Here is a 16,892-nt window from a genome sequence, read left to right on the forward strand (position 1 = left end):
GTATAACACGGGTACAGTACTGGTGGGTACAGGTTTGTCACTGTGTAACACTGGGGTACAGTACTGGTGGGTACAGGTCTGTCACTGTGTAACACTGGGGTACAGTACTGGTGGGTACAGGTCTGTCACTGTATAACACTGGGGTACAGTATTGGTGGGTACAGGTCTGTCTGTATAACACTGGGGTACAGTACTGGTGGGTACAGGTCTGTCACTGTATAACACTGGGGTACAGTACTGGTGGGTACAGGCCTGTCACTGTATAACACTGGGGTACAGTACTGGTGGGTACAGGTCTGTCACTGTATAACACTGGGGCACAGTGCTGGTGGGTACAGGTCTGTCGCTGTATAACACTGGGATACAGTACTGGTGGGGACAGGTCTGTCACTGTATAACACTGGGGTACAGTACTGGTGGGTACAGGTCTGTCACTGTATAACACTGGGGTACAGTACTTGTGGGTACAGGTCTGTCCCTGTATAACACGGGGGTACAGTACTGGTGGGTACAGGTCTGTCCCTGTATAACACGGGGGTACAGTACTGGTGGGTACAGGTCTGTCCCTGTATAACACTGGGGTACAGTACTGGTGGGTACAGGTCTGTCCCTGTATAACACGGGGGTACAGTACTGGTGGGTACAGGTCTGTCGCTGTATAACACTGGGGTACAGTACTGGTGGGTACTGGTCTGTCACTGTATAACACGGGTACAGTACTGGTGGGTACAGGTCTGTCACTGTATAACACGGGTACAGTACTGCTGGGTACAGGTCTGTCACGGCTTAACACTGGGGTACAGTACTGGTGGGTACAGGTCTGTCACTGTATAACACTGGGGTACAGTACTAGTGGGTACAGGTCTGTCGCTGTATAACACTGGGGTACAGTAGTGGTGGGTACAGGTCTGTCACTGTATAACACTGGGCTACAGTACAGGTGGGTACAGGTCTGTCACTGTATAACACTGGTACAGTACTGGTGGGTACAGGTCTGTCGCTGTATAACACTGGGGTACAGCACTGGCGGGTACAGGTCTGCCGCTGTATAACACGGGGTACAGTACTGGTGGGTACTGGTCTGTCACTGTATAACACTGGGGTACAGTACTGGCGGGTACAGGTCTGCCGCTGTATAACACTGGGGTACAGTACTGGTGGGTACAGGTCTGTCACGGTATAACACTGGGGTACAGTACTGGTGGGTACAGGTCTGTCACTGCATAACACTGGGGTACAGTACTGGTGGGTACAGGTCTGTCGCTGTATAACACTGGGGTACAGTACTGGTGGGTACAGGTCTGTCTCTGTATAACACTGGGGTACAGTACTGGTGGGTACAGGTCTGTCGCTGTATAACACTGGGGTACAGTACTGGCGGGTACAGGTCTGTCACTGTATAACACTGGGGTACAGTACTGGCGGGTACAGGTCTGTCACTGTATAACACTGGGGTACAGTACTGGTGGGTACAGGTCTGTCACTGTATAACACTGGGGTACAGTACTGGCGGGTACAGGTCTGTCACTGTATAACACTGGGGTACTGTACTGGCGGGTACAGGTCTGTCCCTGTATAACACTGGGGTACAGTACTGGTGGGTACAGGTCTGTCACTGTATAACACTGGGGTACAGTACTGGTGGGTACAGGTCTGTCCCTGTATAACACTGGGGTACAGTACTGGTGGGTACAGGTCTGTCACTGTATAACACTGGGGTACAGTACTGGTGGGTACAGGTCTGTCACTGTATAACACTGGGGTACAGTACTGGTGGGTACAGGTCTGTCACTGTATAACACTGGGGTACTGTACTGGCGGGTACAGGTCTGTCCCTGTATAACACTGGGGTACAGTACAGGTGGGTACAGGTCTGTCACTGTATAACACTGGGGTACTGTACTGGCGGGTACAGGTCTGTCCCTGTATAACACTGGGGTACAGTACAGGTGGGTACAGGTCTGTCGCTGTATAACACTGGGGTACAGTACTGCTGGGTACAGGTCTGTCACTGTAAAGCACTGGGGTACAGTACAGGTGGGTACAGGTCTGTCGCTGTATAACACTGGGGTACAGTACAGGTGGGTACAGGTCTGTCACTGTATAACACTGGGGTACTGTACTGGCGGGTACAGGTCTGTCCCTGTATAACACTGGGGTACAGTACTGGTGGGTACAGGTCTGTCACTGTATAACACTGGGGTACAGTACTGGTGGGTACAGGTCTGTCACTGTATAACACTGGGGTACAGTACTGGTGGGTACAGGTCTGTCCCTGTATAACACTGGGGTACAGTGCTGGTGGGTACAGGTCTGTCGCTGTATAACACTGGGGTACAGTACTGGTGGGTACAGGTCTGTCCCTGTATAACACTGGGGTACAGTACTGGTGGGTACAGGTCTGTCACTGTATTACACGGGTACAGTACTGGTGGGTACAGGTCTGTCACTGTATAACACTGGGGTACAGTGCTGGTGGGTACAGGTCTGTCACTGTATAACACTGGGGTACAGTACTGGTGGGTACAGGTCTGTCACTGTATAACACTGGGGTACATTACTGGTGGGTACAGGTCTGTCACTATAACACTGGGGTACAGTACTGGTGGGTACAGGTCTGTCACTGTATAACACACGAGTACAGTACTGGTGGGTACAGGTCTGTCCCTGTATAACACTGGGGTACAGTACTGGTGGGTACAGGTCTGTCACTGTATAACACTGGGGTACAGTACTGGTGGGTACAGGTCTGTCAGTGTTTAACACTGGGGTACAGTACTGGTGGGTACAGGTCTGTCACTGTATAACACTGGGGTACAGGACTGGTGGGTACAGGTCTGTCGCTGTATAACACTGGGGTACGGTACTGGTGGGTACAGGTCTGTCACTGTATAACACTGGGGTACAGTACTGGTGGGTACAGGTCTGTCACTGTATAACACTGGGGTACAGTACTGGTGGGTACAGGTCTGTAACGGTATAACACTGGGGTACAGTACTGGTGGGTACAGGTCTGTCGCTGTATAACACTGGGGTACAGTACTGGTGGGTACAGGTCTGTCACTGTATAACACGGGTACAGTACTGGGGGTTACAGGTCTGTCGCTGTATAACACGGGTACAGTACTAGTTGGTACAAGTCTGTCGCTGTATAACACGGGTACAGTACTGGTGGGTACAGGTCTGTCGCTGCATAACACGGGTACAGTACTGGTGGGTACAGGTCTGTCACGGTATAACACTGGGGTACAGTACTGGTGGGTACAGGTCTGTCACTGTATAACACTGGGGTACAGTACTGGTGGGTACATGTCTGTCGCTGTATAACGGGTACAGTACTGGTGGGTACAGGTCTGTCGCTGTATAACACTGGGGTACAGTACTGGTGGGTACAGGTCTGTCATGGTATAACACTGGGGTACAGTACTAGTGGGTACAAGTCTGTCGCTGTATAACACTGGGGTACAGTACTGGTGGGTACAGGTCTGTCGCTGCATAACACTGGGGTACAGTACTGGTGGGTACAGGTATGTCACGGTATAACACTGGGGTACAGTACTGGTGGGTACAGGTCTGTCACTGTATAACACGGGTACAGTACTGGTGGGTACAGGTCTGTCGCTGTATAAAAGTGGGGAACAGTACTGGTGGGTACAGGTCTGTCGCTGTATAACACTGGGGTACAGTACTGGTGGGTACAGGTCTGTCATGGTATAACACGGGTACAGCACTGGTGGGTACAGGTCTGTCACTGTATAACACTGGGGTACAGTACTGGTGGGTACAGGTCTGTCACTGTATAAGGCTGGGGTACAGTACTGGTGGGTACAGGTCTGTCACTGTATAACACTGGGGTACAGTACTGGTGGGTACCGGTCTGTCGCTGTATTACACTGGGATACAGTACTGGTGGGTACAGGTCTGTCACTATAACACTGGGGTACAGTACTGGTGGGTACAGGTCTGTCACTATCACACTGGGGTACAGTACTGGTGGGTACAGGTCTGTCACTGTATAACACTGGGGTACAGTACTGGTGGGTACAGGTCTGTCCCTGTATAACACTGGGGTACAGTACTGGTGGGTACAGGTCTGTCACTGTATAGCACTGGGGTACAGGACTGGTGGGTACAGGTCTGTCAGTGTATAACACTGGGGTACAGTACTGGTGGGGACAGGTCTGTCAGTGTACAACACTGGGGTACAGTACTGGTGGGTACAGGACTGGTGGGAACCGGTCTGTTGCTGTATAACACTGGGGTACAGTACTGGTGGGTACAGGTCTGTCGCTGTATAACACTGGGGCACAGTACTGGTGGGTACAGGTCTGTCATGGTATAACACTGGGGTACAGTGGTGGGTACAGGTCTGTCACTGTATAACACGGGTACAGTACTGGTGGGTACAGGTCTGTCACTGTATAACACTGGGGTACAGTACTGGTGGGTGCAGGTCTGTCGCTGTATAACACTGGGGTACAGTACGGGTGGGTACAGGTCTGTCGCTGTATAACAGTGGGGTACAGTACTGGTGGGTACAGGTCTGTCGCTGTATAACAGTGGGGTACAGTACTGGTGGGTACAGGTCTGTCGCTGTATAACACTGGGGTACAGTACTGGTGGGTACTGGTCTGTCACTATAACACTGGGGTACAGTACTGGTGGGTACAGGTCTGTCACTGTATAACACTGGGGTACAGTACTGGTGGGTACAGGTCTGTCACTGTATAACACGGGTACAGTACTGGTGGGTACAGGTCTGTCACTGTATAACACTGGGGTACAGTACTGGTGGGTGCAGGTCTGTCGCTGTATAACACTGGGGTACAGTACGGGTGGGTACAGGTCTGTCGCTGTATAACACTGGGGTACAGTACTGGTGGGTACAGGTCTGTCGCTGTATAACAGTGGGGTACAGTACTGGTGGGTACAGGTCTGTCGCTGTATAACACGGGTACAGTACTGGTGGGTACTGGTCTGTCACTATAACACTGGGGTACAGTACTGGTGGGTACAGGTCTGTCGCTGTTTCACACGGGTACAGTACTGGTGGGTACAGGTCTGTCACTAACACTGGGGTACAGTACTGGTGGGTACAGGACTGGTGGGAACCGGTCTGTTGCTGTATAACACTGGGGTACAGTACTGGTGGGTACAGGTCTGTCGCTGTATAACACTGGGGCACAGTACTGGTGGGTACAGGTCTGTCATGGTATAACACTGGGGTACAGTGGTGGGTACAGGTCTGTCACTGTATAACACGGGTACAGTACTGGTGGGTACAGGTCTGTCACTGTATAACACTGGGGTACAGTACTGGTGGGTGCAGGTCTGTCGCTGTATAACACTGGGGTACAGTACGGGTGGGTACAGGTCTGTCGCTGTATAACAGTGGGGTACAGTACTGGTGGGTACAGGTCTGTCGCTGTATAACAGTGGGGTACAGTTCTGGTGGGTACAGGTCTGTCGCTGTATAACACTGGGGTACAGTACTGGTGGGTACTGGTCTGTCACTATAACACTGGGGTACAGTACTGGTGGGTACAGGTCTGTCACTGTATAACACTGGGGTACAGTACTGGTGGGTACAGGTCTGTCACTGTATAACACGGGTACAGTACTGGTGGGTACAGGTCTGTCACTGTATAACACTGGGGTACAGTACTGGTGGGTGCAGGTCTGTCGCTGTATAACACTGGGGTACAGTACGGGTGGGTACAGGTCTGTCGCTGTATAACACTGGGGTACAGTACTGGTGGGTACAGGTCTGTCGCTGTATAACAGTGGGGTACAGTACTGGTGGGTACAGGTCTGTCGCTGTATAACACGGGTACAGTACTGGTGGGTACTGGTCTGTCACTATAACACTGGGGTACAGTACTGGTGGGTACAGGTCTGTCGCTGTTTCACACGGGTACAGTACTGGTGGGTACAGGTCTGTCACTAACACTGGGGTACAGTACTGGTGGGTACAGGTCTGTCACTAACACTGGGGCACAGTACTGGTGGGTACAGGTCTGTCACTGTATAACACGGGTGCAGTACTGGTGGGTACAGCTCTGTCGCTGTTTCACACTGGGGTACGGTACTGGTGGGTACAGGTCTGTCGCTGTTTCACACTGGGGTACAGTACTGGTGGGTACAGCTCTGTCCCTGTATAACACTGGGGTACAGTACTGGTGGGTACAGGTCTGTCACTGTATAACACTGGGGTACAGTACTGGTGGGTACAGGTCTGTCACTGTATAACACTGGGGTACAGTACTGGTGGGTACAGGTCTGTCGCTGTATAACAGTGGGGTACAGTACTGGTGCGTACAGCTCTGTCGCTGTTTCACACTGGGGTACGGTACTGGTGGGTAGAGGTCTGTCCCTGTATAACACTGGCGTACAGTACTGGTGGGTACAGGTCTGTCTCTGTATAACACTGCGGTACAACGGGGGGCCCGGTGGCATAGTGGTTAGCACTGTTGCCTCACAGCGCCAGGGACCCGGGTTCAAATCTGGCCTCGGGCGACTGTCTGTGTGGAGTTTGCACATTCTCCCTGTGTCTGCGTGGGTTTCCTCCGGGTGCTCCGGTTTCCTCCCACAGTCCAAAGATGTGCAGGTTAGGTTGATTTGGGTTGATTTGGCTATGATAAATTGACCCTTAGTGTTAGGGGATTAAATACGTGGGGTTACGGGGATAGGATGGGATCTGTGTCGGTGCAGGCTCGATGGGCCAAAATGGCCTCTATCTGCACTGTGAGGATTCTGTGATTACTGGTGGGTACAGGTCTGTCACTGTATAACACTGGGGTACAGTACTGGTGGGTACAGGTCTGTCACTGTATAACACTGGGGTACAGCACTGGTGGGTACAGGTCTCTCACTGTATGACGGGTACAGTACTGGTGGGTACAGGTCTGTCGCTGTAAAACACTGGGATGCAGTAGTGGCGGGTACAGGTCTGTCAACGTATAACACTGGGGTACAGGTCTGTAACTATAACACTGGGGTACAGTACTGGTGGGTGCAGGTCTGTTGCTGTATAACACTGGGGTACAGTACTGGTGGGTACAGGTCTGTCACTGTATAACAATGGGGTACAGTACTGGTGGGTACAGGTCTGTCACTGTATAACACGGGTACAGTACTGGTGGGTACAGGTCTGTCACTATAACACGGGTACAGTACTGGTGGGTAAGGTCTGTCACTATAACACTGGGGTACAGTACTGGTGGGTACAGGTCTGTCACTAACACGGGCACAGTACTGGTGGGTGCAGGTCTGTCACAGTATAACACTGGGGTACAGTACTGCTGGGTACAGGTCTGTCACTGTATAAGACGGGTACAGTACTGGTGGGTACAGGTCTGTCACTGTATAACACTGGGGTACAGTACTGGTGGGCACAGGTCTCGCTGTATAACACTGGGGTACAGTACTGGTGGGTACAGGTCAGTCACTATAACACTGGGGTACAGTACTGGTGGGTACAGGTCTGTCACTGGATAACACTGGGGTACGGTGTGGTGAGATAGGCCTGGGAGGCGGGTATGGTGCAGCATAGGAGACGGGTACGGTGCGGCATGGGATGCGCTTGGGGGGCGGGTATGGTGCGGCGAGGGAGGCTGGTGCGGTGCCTGAGCCGGGTACGACGTGGGAGCTGGGTACAGCGCACTGTGGGAGCTGGGTAAGGTGCAGCGAGGGGGACGGCTACGGTGCGGCGCGGGAGGCGGGCACGAGGCAGATGCGGCGCGGCAAGGGAGCCTGGTACGACGGAGGTGGGCACGGCGCGGTTATGGCACAGTTTTGACATGTTGAGTTACGGAGACTGCCCTTGCCGCGAGGTGGTGCTGATGACCCGTCGATCGGGCGGTCTCCATGCCTGTCGGTACCTGTGGCTCTTGCCGCTCGAGACTCTTGGTAGGACCGGATTGCTGGTGAATCCTGGCGGACGAGCTGGGCACGGGTTTAATCGTTTGTGTTTCGGTTTGCCCAGGTGCCTGTCCGGAGATTGAATTGGCCTGAGCTCACCATGGAGGACAAGCGCAAGATCCAGATCATCGAGTGGGAGGACTTGGACAAGCGCAAGTTCTACATGTTCGGAGTGTTTATGACCATGGCCATCCGGGTCAGTGTCTACCCGTTCACCTTGATCCGCACCCGGCTGCAGGTCCAGAAGGGCAAGAGCTTGTACGGCGGCACCTTCGACGCCTTCGCCAAGATCCTGCGAGCGGAGGGCATGTCGGGGCTGTACCGAGGCTTCCTGGTCAACACCTTCACGCTCATCTCCGGCCAGTGTTACGTTACCACCTACGAGCTCACCCGCAAGTACGTGGCACAGTACAACAACAGCAACGTGGTGAAGTCAGTGATCGCTGGGGGCTCGGCCTCGCTGGTGGCGCAGAGCATCACCGTGCCCATCGACATCGTCTCGCAGCACCTGATGGTCCAGGGCCAGGCGATGGGCCGCTTCAAGGTGCCGCCCAGGGAGGTGACGGGCACAGGCAAGCGCCAGCTGGTCATGGGCCAGACCAAAGACGTCATGGTGCAGATCTTCCGCTTGGACGGCCTGCGAGGGTTCTACCGAGGCTACGCCGCCTCCCTCATGACCTACATCCCCAACAGTGCGCTGTGGTGGCCCTTCTACCACCTGTACGCAGGTGGGTACGATCCTTCACTGCCTGGCAAGGCTGCACAGCAGGGCCCAGTTACGAGGAGGGCGCCCTCTTGTAGGAAGCGGGGCCTCCCACTGTTCCCTCACTCAGAGTGTAGTGTGTGTGGCCAAGTTCTTTGGGAGTCGAGGAGTTCGGGCTTTGAGCCCTGGGGACAGGGAGGGTGGGCGAGTGTCTCTCAGAGATGCGAAGCTGGTGTCTTTAACACTGCAGATCAGGGGATTGGGTCATAGAAACATAGAAGGTCGGAGCAGGAGTCGGCCATTCGGCCCCTCGAGCCCGCTCCGCCATTCAATGAGATCATGGCTGATCATCCAAATTCAGTACCCTGTCCCTGCCTTCTCCCCATACCCCTTGATCCCTTTAGCCTCAAGAAATATATCTAACTCCTTCTTGAATATATTTAATGAATTGGCCTCCACTGCCTTCTGTGGTAGAGAATTCCACAGGTTCACCACTCTCTGGGTGAAGAAATTCCTCCTCATCTCTGTCCTAAATGGCTTACCCCTTTATCCTTAGACTGTGACCCCTGGTTCTGGACTCCCCCGCCATCGGGAACAGCCTTCCTGCATCTAGTCTGTCTAGTCCTGCCAGAATTTTATAAGTTTCAATGAGATCCCGTCTCATTCTTCTAAACTCTAGCGAATATAAGCCCAATCGACCCAATCTCTCCTCATACGTCATTCCTGCCATCCCAGATATCAGTCTGGTGAATCTTCGCTGCACTCCCTCCATGGCAAGAACATCCTTCCTCAGATAAGGCGACCAAAACTGCACACAATGCTCAAGGTGTGGTCTCACCAAGGCCCTGTACAACTGCAGCAAGACATCCTTGTTCCTGTACTCGAATCCTCTCGCTACGAAGGCCAACATACCATTTGTCTTCTTAACCGCCTGCTGCACCTGCATGCTTACCTTCAGCGACTGGTGCACAAGGACACCCAGGTCTCGTTGCACTTCCCCTTCTCCCAATCTATTGTCATTCAGATAATAATCTGTCTTCCTGTTTTTGCCACCGAAGTGGATAACCTCACATTTATCCACATTGGGCAGATGCATGGCAGATGCAGTATAATCACCCAATCTGCCCAAATCATACTGGAGCTTCCCGGCATCCTCCTCACAGCACACACGCCCACCCAGCTTTGTGTCATCTGCAAACTTGGAGATATTACATCTAGTTCCCTCGTCTAGATCATTAATATATATTGTGAATGGCTGGGGTCCTAGGACCGATCCCTGCGGTACCCCACTAGTCACTGCCTGCCACTCGGGTCCACCCTGGGCAGAGTTTCCCTTGGCAGGATACACCTGTGTCCACAGCGTAATCCAGCCCAACACAATCATTGCTGGGGAGAGGGTCCCGGAGTAACACATCCCAGCATACTCACTACTGGGGAGAGGGTCCCGGAGTAACACATCCCAGCACACCCGCTACTAGGGGGAGGGTCCCGGAGTAACACATCCCAGCACAGGGTCCTGGAGTAACACATCCCAGCACACTCACTACTGGGGAGAGGGTCCCGGAGTAACACATCCCAGCATACTCACTACTGGGGAGAGGGTCCCGGAGTAACACATCCCAGCACACCCGCTACTAGGGGGAGGGTCCCGGAGTAACACATCCCAGCACAGGGTCCTGGAGTAACACATCCCAGCATACTCACTACTGTGGAGAGGGTCCCGGAGTAACAAATCCCAGTACACTCACTACTGGGGAGAGGGGGAGTAACACATCCCAGCACACTCACTACTGGGGAGAGGGTCCCGGAGTAACACATCCCAGCACACTCACTACTGGGGAGAGGGTCCTGGAGTAACACATCCCAGCACACTCACTACTGGGGAGAGGGGGAGTAACACATCCCAACATACTCACTACTGTGGAGAGGGCCCCGGAGTAACGAATCCCAGTACACTCACTATTGGGGAGAGGGTCCTGGAGTAACACATCCCAGCACACTCACTACTGGGCAGAGGGTCCCGGAGTAACACATCCCAGCACACTCACTACTGGGGAGAGGGGGAGTAACACATCCCAGCACACTCACTACTGGGGAGAGGGTCCCGGAGTAACACATCCCAGCACACTCACTACTGGGGAGAGGGTCCCGGAGTAACACATCCCAGCACACTCACTACTGGGGCGAGGGTCCCGGAGTAACACATCCCAGCACACTCACTACTGGGGAGAGGGTCCCGGAGTAACACATCCCAGCACACTCACTACTGGGGAGAGGGTCCCGGAGTAACACATCCCAGCACACTCACTACTGGGGAGAGGGTCCCGGAGTAACACATCCCAGCACACTCACTACTGGGAAGAGGGTCCCGGAGTAACACATCCCAGCACACTCACTACTGGGGAGAGGGTCCCGGAGTAACACATCCCAGCACACTCACTACTGGGGAGAGGGTCCCGGAGTAACACATCCCAGCACACTCACTACTGGGGAGAGGGTCCTGGAGTAACACATCCCAGCACACTCACTACTGGGGAGAGGGGGAGTAACACATCCCAGCACACTCACTACTGGGGAGAGGGTCCCGGAGTAACACATCCCAGCACACCCACTACTAGGGGGAGGGTCCCGGAGTAACACATCCCAGCACACTCACTACTGGGGAGAGGGTCCCGGAGTAACACATCCCAGCACACTCACTACTGGGGAGAGGGGGAGTAACACATCCCAGCACACTCACTACCGGGGAGAGGGTCCCGGAGTAACACATCCCAGCACACTCACTACTGGGGAGAGGGTCCTGGAGTAACACATCCCAGCACACTCACCACTGGGGAGAGGGCCCCGGAGTAACACATCCCAGCACACTCACTACTGGGGAGAGGGTCCCGGAGTAACACATCCCAGCACACTCACTACTGGGGAGAGGGTCCCGGAGTAACACATCCCAGCACTCTCACTACTGGAGAGAGGGTCCCGGAGTAACACATCCCAGCACACTCACGACTGGGGAGAGGGGGAGTAACACATACCAGCACACTCACTACTGGGGAGAGGGTCCCGGAGTAACACTTCCCAACACACTCACTACTGGGGAGAGGGTCCCGGAGTAACACATCCCAGCACACTCACTACTGGGGAGAGGGTCCCGGAGTGACACATCCCAGCACACTCACTACTGGGGAGAGGGGGAGTAACACATCCCAGCACACTCACTACTGGGGAGAGGATCCCGGAGTGACACATCCCAGCACACTCACACTGGGGTACAGTACTGGTGGGTACAGATCTGTCTCTGTATAACACTGGGATACGGTACCGGTGGGCACAGGTCTGCCACTGTATAACACTGGGGTACAGTACTGGTGGGTACAGGTCTGTCACTGTATAACACGGGTACAGTACTGGTGAGTACAGGTCTGTCACTGTATAACACTGGGGTAGAGTACTGGTGGGTACAGGTCTGTCACTGTATAACACAGGTACTGTACTGGTGGGTACAGGTCTGTCACTGTATATCACTGGGGTACAGTACTGGTGGGTACAGGTCTGTCCCTGTATAACACTGGGGTACAGTACTGGTGGGTACAGGTCTGTCCCTGTATAACACTGGGGTACAGTACTGGTGGGGACAGGTCTGCCACTGTATAACACTGGGGTACAGTACTGGTGGGTACAGGTCTGTCACTATAACACTGGGGAACAGTACTGGTGGGTACAGGTCTGTCGCTGTATAACACGGGTACAGTACTGGTGGGTACAGGTCTGTCACTGTATAACACTGGGGTACAGTACTGGTAGGTACAGGTCTGTCACACTATAACTGGGGTACAGTACTGGTGGGTACAGGTCTGTCACTGTATAACACTGGGGAACAGTACTGGTGGGTACAGGTCTGTCACTGTATAACACTAGGGTACAGTACTGGTGGGTACAGGTCTGTCACTGTATAACACTGGGGTACTGTACTGGTGGGTACAGGTCTGTCACTGTATAACACTGGGGTACAGTACTGGTGGGTACAGGTCTGTCACTGTATAACACGGGTACAGTACTGGTGGGTACAGGTCTGTCACTGTATAACACTGGGGTACAGTACTGGAGGGTACAGGTCTGTCGCTGTATAACACTGGGGTACAGTACTGGTGGGTACAGGTCTGTCACTGTATAACTCGGGTACAGTACTGGTGGGTACAGGTCTGTCACTAACACTGGGGTACAGTACTCGTGGGTACAGGTCTGTCACTGTATAACACTGGGGTACAGTACTGGTGGGTACAGGTCTGTCACTAACTGGGGTACAGTACTGGTGGGTACAGGTCTGTCACTGTGACACGGGTACAGTACTGGTAGGTACAGGTCTGTCACTAACACTGGGGTACAGTACTGCTGGGTACAGGTCTGTCACTGTATAACACTGGGGTACAGTACTGGTGGGTACAGGTCTGTCACTGTATAACACGGGTACAGTACTGGTGGGTACAGGTCTGTCGCTGTATAACACTGGGGTACAGGTCTGTCGCTGTATAACACGGGTACAGTACTGGTGGGTACAGGTCTGTCACTGTATAACACGGGGGTACAGTACTGGTGGGTACAGGTCTGTCGCTGTATAACACTGGGGTACAGTACTGGTGGGTACAGGTCTGTCACTAACACTGGGGTACAGTACTGGTGGCTACAGGTCTGTCACTGTAACACTGGGGTACAGTACTGGTGGGTACAGGTCTGTCACTAACACTGGGGTACAGTACTGGTGGGTACAGGTCTGTCACTGTAACACTGGGGTACAGGACTGGTGGGTACAGGTCTCTCACTGTATAACACGGGTACAGTACTGGTGGGTACTGGTCTGTCAGTGTATAACACTGGGGTACAGTACTGGTGGGTACAGGTCTGTCACTATAACACTGGGGTACAGTACTGGTGGGTACAGGCCTGTCACTCTATAACACTGGGGTACAGTACTGGTGGGTACAGGTCTGTCACTGTATAACACTGGGGTACAGTACTGGTGGGTACAGGTCTGTCACTGTATAACACTGGGGTACAGTACTGGTGGGTACAGGTCTGTCACTGTATAACACTGGGGTACAGTACTGGTGGGTACAGGTCTGTCGCTGTATAACACTGGGGTACAGTGCTTGTGGGTACAGGTCTGTCACTGTATAACACTGGGGTACAGTACTGGTGGGTACAGGTCTGTCACTGTATAACAGTGGGGTACAGTACTGGTGGGTACAGGTCTGTCGCTGTATAACACGGGTACAGTACTGGTGGGTACAGGTCTGTCACTGTATAACACTGGGGTACAGCACTGGTGGGTACAGGTCTGTCACTAACACTGGGGTACAGTACTGGTGGGTACAGGTCTGTCACTAACACTGGGGTACAGTACTGGTGGGTACAGGTCTGTCACTGTATAACACTGGGGTACAGTACTGGTGGGTACAGGTCTGTCACTAACACTGGGGTACAGTACTGGTGGGTACAGGTCTGTCACTAACACTGGGGTACAGTACTGGTGGGTACAGGTCTGTCACTAACACTGGGGTACAGTACTGGTGGGTACAGGTCTGTCACTAACACTGGGGTACAGGACTGGTATTGATGTGTTTCAGTAGCGGGTGAACCTGCTGTGTCTGTCAGCGTGCTGAATCTCAGCTGTAATGAAGGCCTGAATCTTTGTCTCTTGTGCTTACAGAGCAGCTGTCCTACATGACTCCCAGTGTGTGCCCCCACCTGCTGGTCCAGGCCGTGGCTGGCCCGCTCGCAGCTGTAACTTCCTCCACCCTCACCAACCCAATGGACGTGATCCGGGCGAGAGTCCAGGTAATGGGGTGTGTGGGTACTGAGTGTAGAGTAATCCCCAGCACCTGGTGTCTCTGTCTCTGTGTCACACTCTCACTCCCTGTCTGTATGTCTCTCTCTCACTCCCTCTGTCTGTGCGTGTGTGTCTGTCTGCCTCCCCTTGTCTGTCTCCCTCCCTCCCTCTGTGTGTGTGTGTGCGTGTGTCTCTCTGTCTGTCATTTTCTGACTGTCTGACTCTGTCTCTCTCTCTGTCTCACTCAGTCTCTCTATCTCTCTCTCTATCTCTCTCTCTCTCAGTTCAGTTCAGTTCAGTTCAAATGCTTTATTGGCATGAAAGTTTACAGAGAACCATATTGCCAAAGCTTACATTGCAAAAAGGTACAGTTTTCCAACATTCTGTAGGTGTCAATCGATTTGACATTTGTTGGGTATATACAATATTACTTTTAAACAATATTAATTTTAAACAGTCTTTCTACTTCATTTGGTACGTTCAATATTAATTTTAAACAGTCTTACTTTTAAACAGTCCTCAGGTTGTGACATGTTGTTACATATTTAGCCCCAAGGTATGGTCTGTCTCCTTCTCCTAGGACTAATCTCAATTTTGACAGATCATCCAATTCCTTGAAATCTGGGGTCTCTCTCTCTCTCTCTCTCTCTGTCTCTCTCTCTGTCTCTCTCTGTCTCTCTCTCCCTCTCTCTCTCTCCCTCTCTCCCTCTCTCTGTCTCTCTCTCTCTCTCTCTCTCTCTCTCTCTCTGTCTCTCTCTCTCTCTCTCTCTCTCTCACAATTCACAATTCAAATCGCTTTATTGGCATGATAAGTTACATCTTATGTTGCCAAAGCATCAAAATACATTTATGGTTGAGCACATAAACGCAGTTCTATTCATACAGTGTATAAACAGGTATATCCCTGAGTGTATAAATATACATTCGCATTGTTTATATATATTCATTTCTTAGTTTACTGGTTGTCCCTCTGTTCATGGCAAGCTGTAACATAGTGTGCCGCCAGTGTTACACAGCTTCTCTCCTCTCCCAGTAGGAATGGGAGTTTTTGGTTGTCATTCAGATTTCTGAATTCAGGGCATATTTGTGAGAATTTTTGGTAGAAATTCTCCCTGATGTCCTGATATTTTCCACAGGCTGTGAGGAAGTGCATCTCTGTCTCCACTACTCCCTGACTGCAGTGAGAGCATATCCTGTCTTCTCTTGGCAGCCTGGTCTGCCTGTGTCTGCCTTTTTCGATCGCTAGGCTATGTTCGCTAAGTCTGTACCTTGTCAAGGTTCTTCTCAGTTTGTTATCCTTTACCATGGTCAGGTAATCAGCTATGTTGTATTGTCTGTTTAGGGCCAAGTAGCAATTGAGTTTGCTTTGGGTTTTTGTTGTTTCTGCCCAATATGTCAGATATTTTTCCTTTTGCTTAGCGACGATTGTGTTGGGTCGAATTCTTTGTGTTACCCTGTCACTGTCCTGGGGCTGGTTATTGTTAGTATTGTTAGTAGTTACTTCACTGAGTCCCAGGACTAGTTGACTGAGGGTATTCTTCTTTATGGTCAGCTCTTGGCATTTCAGGGCGTCGTAGTGATAGCATTGGGGGTTGCTCATTTGTAGGTGATTCCAAAATTTGGTGGCTCTTTTTTGGATAGTGATTATTAATGGATATTGGCCTAGTTCCGCCCTGCATGCATTGTTTACTGTTTTCCTTTGAGTCCGGAGGATACTTTTACAGAATTCTGCATGTAGGATCTCAATTGCGTGTTTGTCCCATTTTGCGAATTCTCATTGAGTTAGCGGTCCCCATACTTCACTGCCATAGAGTGCAATTGGTTCAATTACTGATTTGAAAATTTTGAGCCAAATGCTAATTGGGATTTCTATTTGGATTGATTTTTTGATGGCATAGAAAGCCCTTCTTGCTTTCTCTTTCAGTTCATTCACAGCCAGTTTGAAGATTCCCGTAGAACTGATTTTTAAGCCCAAGTATGTGTAGATAGTGGTTTGTTCAATTTTGGTTGTTCCTACTGTGAAATTTATTTTGGGTCCCTGATGTTTGGATCTTTGCTGGAACACAAGGACTTTGGTTTTTTGGGGATTTATTGTCAGGGCCCAAGTCTGGCAGTACGACTCCAGCAGGTCCAGGTTCTGCTGTAGACCCTCTTTAGTTGGTGACAGCAGAACCAGGTCGTCTGCATAGAGGAGGAATTTAACCTTGGATTCATATAGGGTGAGGCCGGGTGCTGTAGATTGTTCAAGTAGTTTTGCCAATCCATTTATGTAAATATTAAAGAGTGTCGGTGAGATTGGCGAGCCCTGCGTCACCCCCCGCCCCTGTGGGAAGTATTTTGTTTGTTTGTCTCCAATTTTAACTGCACATTTGTTGTTTGTATACATTGATTTAATTACATCATATGTTTTCCCTCCTACCCCGCTTTCGATAAGTTTCAGGAATA

The 16,892-nt window shown here is 51.8% G+C and overlaps 1 protein-coding gene across 4 annotated transcripts in view; it reads left to right on the forward strand.

Annotated features, from left to right (window-relative positions):
* LOC147086630 (solute carrier family 25 member 44-like) overlaps positions 1–16,892 on the forward strand; it is a 146,961-nt gene that overhangs the window by 108,644 nt on the left and 21,425 nt on the right. For 2 of the 4 annotated variants that reach the window (XM_085978767.1, XM_085978768.1), the window contains exons 2-3: positions 7,985–8,648; positions 14,328–14,455. In XM_085978767.1, coding sequence (XP_085834893.1) covers positions 8,021–8,648; positions 14,328–14,455 — 756 coding nt within the window. In that variant the 5' untranslated portion in view covers positions 7,985–8,020. The remainder of the gene's footprint in view (positions 1–7,984; positions 8,649–14,327; positions 14,456–16,892) is intronic. The other 2 variants (XM_085978769.1, XM_085978770.1) reach the window with 2 other exon arrangements.

This window comes from Somniosus microcephalus, unplaced genomic scaffold (genome assembly GCF_052327205.1).
Source record: "Somniosus microcephalus isolate GS21.2 unplaced genomic scaffold, FLI_Smic_1.0 unresolved_chr7, whole genome shotgun sequence".
NCBI lineage: Eukaryota > Metazoa > Chordata > Chondrichthyes > Squaliformes > Somniosidae > Somniosus > Somniosus microcephalus.